The following is a 6,098-nucleotide window of genomic DNA, read 5'->3' as shown; positions in this document are numbered from 1 at the left end:
GTGTTTTGTGACAGTCCCACCCCACACCCCATCATGTGAAATCCCGAGCTCCGCCCTGACGGGCTCACATGTGGAGCTCCGCTGTAAGGACCAACACAGCATCCCTCCAGCCAGCTACACCTGGTACAAGGACAAGACGCCCCTGATGCCCGTACGCCAAACAAACGCCAACTACACGGTCGACGAGATTAGCGGTGTGCTGGTGAGTGTCAACACACCAAGTTATCTGTTTGGCAAATAAACTCTTCTTTTCATGTACTTCTCAAAATGTTTGGTTGTAAGGCAATTGTGTACTCATTGTTTAGTACTACTGTCACGCTTAAAGTATGCTACCAAGGACACATTTATAAACTTAAAAGTGGACCAATTTAATATCATGAAATAAATAGCTGAAATGGTACACTTATAAGTATACTAGCAATAGATAACACATAAAGTATACTTCAAATATAAGTAAATTGAACTTGAAATACAAAGGTGCTTAAAAGGTTCTTCACAGCGATCCCATAGAAGAACCATTTTTGGTTCCACAAAGAACCATTCAGTCAAATGCTCTTTAAAGAACCCTCTCTTTCTTACTTTTTAAAAATCTGAAGAAGCGTGTATTCAGAACAAAGAACCTTTTGTGAAACAGAAAGGTTCTTCAGGTGTTAAAGGTTCTTCGTGAACCAAAAGTTTTGTCTATGGCACCAAAGAACCTTTTGAAGCATCTTCTTTTTAAGAGTGTGTACTACTCTTGTAAGGGATTGGAGATGTTTTCTTTTCTGTTATCAACTTCGTCTCAGATGTTTCTGAATAATTGCAGAACAGAAATAAATACAGAAACAAATGAGACAATAGTTGAAATCCATTAAAAGTATGGAGGTGTAAAATGAATGAAGATTGCAGAAGTAAAATAATCTGGATTTGCGTAAATTTGATGAGAAATGTTTGTGTTCATTTTGAGATCTTCAATAATGTTGACTTTTTATTGCGGACTTGACAAATCTGAACTCAGTTTGACATCTCTTCTGAAACTCTAATGACAGAGACATTTCAAGATATTTCTTGCTCTTTTTCTCATGAGAATAGAGATACACGTTACATTCGCTCTCTATTTAATCTTCTGCAAATATGAGAAATGATTGAGATAATAAAGTGATCTTCGTTTAGTTGTTACTGCGGGTTTTATATAATCAGACCATCTCACGATGACAAACTGAGTTTGACAGATGAACTCAGGCTTTCTAAATGACACTGACACATGCCCAGACTGACGGATGTGTGTCCGACCGTTGTTCTCTGTGCATTAGATCTTTCAGACGGTCAGCAGATCTGATACGGGACTTTATTACTGTGAAGCCAAAAACGGCGTGGGATCTCCAAAACGCTGTGAGAGCACACACATGCAGATTGGTAAGATGTGTGTGTATCATCACAGACTGAATTTAACTTCACCACATTGTGAACAACATTGTAATCCCGATTCTTTCTCTCTCTCTCTTCTATCAGATGATCTGAATGTACCAGCAGTGATCACTGGAGTTGTTGTAGTGTGTATTCTTGTGATATTGTGCACTTTTGGAGTGTGTTACGCCCATCGACAGGGATACTTCAGCCGTATGTTCAAATCAGTTTTAGTTGCTCTAATAATTTATTATGCTTTCTCTCTTTGTGTTTTTTCGTTTTATTTGGTAAGTTCTGTCGGATAAGCGGTAGAAAATGGAATGGAATGGAAAGTTCTGTTAAAGATGTCAGGAGTAAATTATGGGACAGTAAAAGGAGGAGTTTATTTTGCGAAAGCATATCTCTTTTCAAAAATCATGTTTTGTTTTGTTAAGTTTTTATCGTGTTAGTTATCTAGAGGTATTTTTTCAGTTATTATAACTTAATTAAAGGAAGCCAACTGAAGTTTGATTGGAATGCTCAGTAAAAAAAAGATATTTGAACATTTTTAAAAACGGACCTGTCATGTGCCCCTGAAATTACTCTGACTTTGTTTCTCTTTTGACTTTTGTACCATCATACACAGGACACAGAGGAAGGTAAGATGAAGAAGTTATCATAACTAACAGAAATGTGTGTGTGTTTTTTATTGTGTGTGAGACTTGCACTCAATTGTTTTTCGCCTTTAATAAAACGATAGGAAGACCGGTTTGTCTTCGTCGTGACTAAAGCATCGAATTGTGATTGGTTAATGACTGCATGCGATGGGTTAATGACTCCACGTCTCATCTCTGTTGAGTTATCTGCTCGATATCTGTTTACTAATAGTCTGAAGTTCTGCATGCTGCGAAGCGACTGTAACGTTTGACTTCTGACCTCTGACCTCAGCGGTCCGTTATTGCAGGTCATTCTGGATCGCACAGTGTCACGGTGTGGCGCACATAAGCAGTCAGAACCTCAACAGAACTGAGCACATGTGAGTCTGACACCAACTGGCGATAAGGTTGAGGGTTGAACTAAAGTTATGGGGACCCAAAAAAATCTGCTGATCCACGACGAGATTGACGAAAACTGTCACGTCATTAGACTTTGGCTATATTGTGGCAAGAAGAATATCAGTATAATTGTGATATAGAATTGTCATTTGTGAATAGTTTACTTTTTTTGTGATTCTTAAGCAAAATTTTAAACTGAAACCAAATTGTTCACAATATTGTGATATGTGTAGAATTAACACAATATAAATTATCAAGTTATTGTTAATACTGGTTCTGTTTATTGTGAAATTTTACATAAAAAATATATTTTTTTCCGGACAAGCGAAAGAATGTTTTGAAATTTAAAAAAAAATTAGGACGTTTAAAAATTTAAGATTGAAATAAATTAAAAAAATTGGGTCTTTAGACAAACAAGTGTTTGAGTGAGTGAGTGAATGTGTATTTTATAATATATTCCTATGATCTATTATGTGTTTATTTTTCTTGTGTTGTCATGTAATTATTGAATCTTTCAGTGTGTAATAAATTAATTTGCTCTCATCTTTCAGACAACATTCAGGGTACAGTCACCCGCCACAGGAAGTGAGTATCTTTATAAGGTCAAAGATTATGTAACAGCCAAAATATTTTTTAATTCATGTATTCAGTAGCATTTAGATTTAACTTTCATCTGAGGGTTACGCACTTTGACATTGTGTTCAATTTTTTCTGTAAAACTGACATGGAGATATATAATATAATATTAGTTTAATGTTTATATGTAATGGTTCTTAAAGTAAGAGTTACCAGGTGGAGCACATAAACAAATTATTTTTCAGTCCCAGGATTTCAAACACACCCAATCGTTCATGTTGTGATGGAGAACAGACTCATCATCTCTGGATTCTTCTCTGCAGTTGGACTGAAATGCAATAATGTGTGAAATGTTTCTTACATTACATCTCTCAAGCCTTTGATGGACTGTAAAATAAATTGAAAGGCTGTTTTGGGAGATGTTTGATTCTCTACTGACCCCAAGTTGATCCCTTTCGCAGCCCCTGCTGGCCAAGGGTATTAATGGCCACTTGCGCCCGCTTGTGGAAACTCTGAAGCAGTAACATGGATTGAGCATGTTCCAGTATGACCTTGTGCCTTACAAGCAGAGACTCTTCTACTCTTAGTTAAATGTTTTTGTGCCTTTTTATTTCAACTAAGTATCAAGTCTGTTTAACTGGAGTGTGAGAATGTAAATCTTTGAATGGCTGATTTGCTGTATTTTTTCAGTATTATCTTTTTTTAAATAAATATTGAAAGTCTTGAGCTCTATTCAATCCGTTATTGTAAATTTATGTATAATAAAATGTAGACACAAAACATTGAGAACACAAAAATCACACGAACACTAAACATTTTTAAACTAACATCATTTATTAAACATTCACTTCAGACAGCTTTGTATATTACAGATGTGATGGTGTTTATTTTGTTGCCACCTCCTCCAGCTTGGGATCTGTTCAAGAGACATAAAACACGTTTAAATAACTTGCAACTCAATCACTGAAGATCACACAAATAAATAATTATAGTTAAAGTTGTGTTCATTTATATTTCATTTAGTTAATTCAGTTACCAAATTAGTAATGTTAGAAGATAGATCACACCCAGCAGACATCCATCAGGATATCACTAATGTCTATCTTATATAAAATCCCATTTAGGCGAGTAAAATATTAACTAAAAAAGAAAACCAACTGAATGCATGTAAACTGACGTAAGTGTTGACAAAGTTCATCACAGAAACTGAACATTCAAACAATATCAAGAAAATAGGGCGAAAAATAATGAGTGACATTTATTGACATCACTGTGAGACAATTGTACACTACATTTGGTTTCTATTTTAATGTCTAAATAATGAACAAATCTCTCAGATCAGACACATTAACATCATGAGCAACACACATGCTGTAAAGTGTGTTTTAGACTCTTGAGCAATAAACACTTATAGGTTTTAGACAACGACAAAAGCACAGTCTCAAAAGTCTAAACTCTGATCTGTACACAAGAACACATTTTTTACCTGGGAATTTGAAATCTGGGAATTTAGTTAGATCTCCACCACCATATAACCTCTGCAGTTTGGTAATCTCCTCTGTCAGGTTCTTCTGGTAGGCTGGACCAGCTTCGACCACACCACCTGAAGCCCTGAGAGAGGAAACACACAAAAAAAGTTATAAAATCTGTCCGTCTCGACCCAAACACCACTGAATATCACTATGAATATCAATGTAGTCCATGTTAACGGAGTTCAGCAGGATATTAGGAAGTCACTAACTTGGTCTTGGTGTTGTACTCCCGGATCTTATCCAGGAAGAGTTTCTGCACGGGGTCCAGATCTTTAGCCTTGTTGAAGAGGACGGCGGACAGACCGATGTTCCTGCGCAGGGTCACCGTCACAGCTGAGCGAAAGAGGGATGACAGCTGGAAAAGTCGATGAAGAGCCATGCTGCTACACACGTAGAAAAAAAACACTGACTTCAATATAAAGAAAGTGATGTATAACTTTAGTTTGGACCCACAGGAATAAGTGATACAAAAACGAACAGCAAAAAAGCTGTAGTAAAGTGTAAGGGTCAAAAGCACTAGACTAGTAGTAAGTTTACTATAATAAAGTATACAGCAGTATTTTATTCGAATGGGGTGAAAGGCATTAATAATTCAAACATTTATATCCATGGTTTTGCCAAATGCACATTTTGAGGTGCTAAAGTGCCTGGAACAATACCATACTGTTACCATGATGCAGTTGAAAGAAAAGATGGTACTAACGTTACCACAGTATCGCATGTTAATGGCTTAGCACTTAGGACTGTAACCATAGAAACAAAGTAGGAATTATGTGAAGGTGATGATAATAATAAGAAATTATTGTGAGTTGAGTTAAACTGGTGTTCAGTCTCGCGCTCTATGACCCTCACAACGCAATCTAAACGAGCATCTACATCTTAAAAGCAAAGATTGGTTCCAAATTAACGTATATAACTTCATCACGACACATATAAAAGACACATAAACATTCAACGACAAATAAACGTGGAAAAAGAATACAAGATCAGTCACCTTGTATTTGACACTGGATCCAGCGAATGACGAACTCAACTGCTTCCGGTTTACCAACGCACGGACTTATGGGAGTGACGCAATCACGCAAGCGTCGTGTGCGTCCTTTAAGATCTTTAAAAAACCTTTATCTTCGTTTATATTTTTTATGTATTGTATCATTTATTTATTTATATGTCTGTGTTTCTGTTTCTTCTTACGAGTTGTATGGATAAATTGTTAAATTGAGCAAATCAATAATGAATAATATTGCAATGTAAGGACTTTACTATATTAAAAGTCAAAAAAGCCATTCAGTGTGGCGGTGTTTAAACGAAAAGGATGTTTATTGTTGATTATTTTTTCATTGTTAATTTGGACTTCATGCATGATTGTTTCGCATAATAACGTGTTTAAACAACATTATATTTTAGCCATATTATTTATGCACAAACAGGTTTAATTATGTATTCTGTGATATTCAGAGATACATTAAATCAAACCACATGAAAACATGTTTTAAAATGTAACTAAAACTAAAATGTAACTAAAATTAAAATGTAACTAAAATTACAATTATTCGGAAATTTAGTTGAA

The 6,098-nt window shown here is 35.6% G+C and overlaps 2 protein-coding genes across 6 annotated transcripts in view; one reads left to right on the top strand and one right to left on the bottom strand.

The window, feature by feature from the left end:
* jam2a (junctional adhesion molecule 2a) overlaps positions 1–3,728 on the top strand; it is an 8,745-nt gene extending 5,017 nt beyond the window's left edge. The window contains exons 5-10 of one of the 4 annotated variants that reach the window (XM_056735368.1): positions 15–202; positions 1,293–1,395; positions 1,492–1,599; positions 2,012–2,024; positions 2,972–3,005; positions 3,242–3,728. In XM_056735368.1, coding sequence (XP_056591346.1) covers positions 15–202; positions 1,293–1,395; positions 1,492–1,599; positions 2,012–2,024; positions 2,972–3,005; positions 3,242–3,280 — 485 coding nt within the window. In that variant the 3' untranslated portion in view covers positions 3,281–3,728. Of the gene's footprint in view, positions 1–14; positions 203–1,292; positions 1,396–1,491; positions 3,006–3,241 lie in introns of all 4 variants that reach the window. The other 3 variants (XR_008905030.1, XR_008905029.1, XR_008905028.1) reach the window with 3 other exon arrangements.
* Positions 3,729–3,809: 81 nt separating this feature from the next.
* atp5pf (ATP synthase peripheral stalk subunit F6) lies at positions 3,810–5,587 on the bottom strand. Of its 2 annotated transcripts, none has more exons than XM_056735381.1 (4): positions 5,523–5,587; positions 4,738–4,911; positions 4,483–4,607; positions 3,810–3,912 (listed from the first exon to the last, which is right to left on the bottom strand). In XM_056735381.1, exons 2-4 carry the CDS (start codon positions 4,905–4,907, stop codon positions 3,881–3,883), a joined length of 327 nt encoding a protein of 108 aa, XP_056591359.1. In that variant the 5' UTR covers positions 4,908–4,911; positions 5,523–5,587; the 3' UTR covers positions 3,810–3,880. The 2 variants fall into 2 exon arrangements, with proteins under 2 accessions (XP_056591359.1, XP_056591367.1); XM_056735389.1 differs by having other exon boundaries at positions 4,738–4,908; positions 5,523–5,577.
* Positions 5,588–6,098: the final 511 nt, after the last annotated feature.

The sequence above is a fragment of the Triplophysa dalaica genome, chromosome 2 (assembly GCF_015846415.1).
Source record: "Triplophysa dalaica isolate WHDGS20190420 chromosome 2, ASM1584641v1, whole genome shotgun sequence".
NCBI lineage: Eukaryota > Metazoa > Chordata > Actinopteri > Cypriniformes > Nemacheilidae > Triplophysa > Triplophysa dalaica.
Note: the sequence above shows the minus strand (reverse complement) of the source record. Positions and strands in the feature narration are given on the sequence as shown.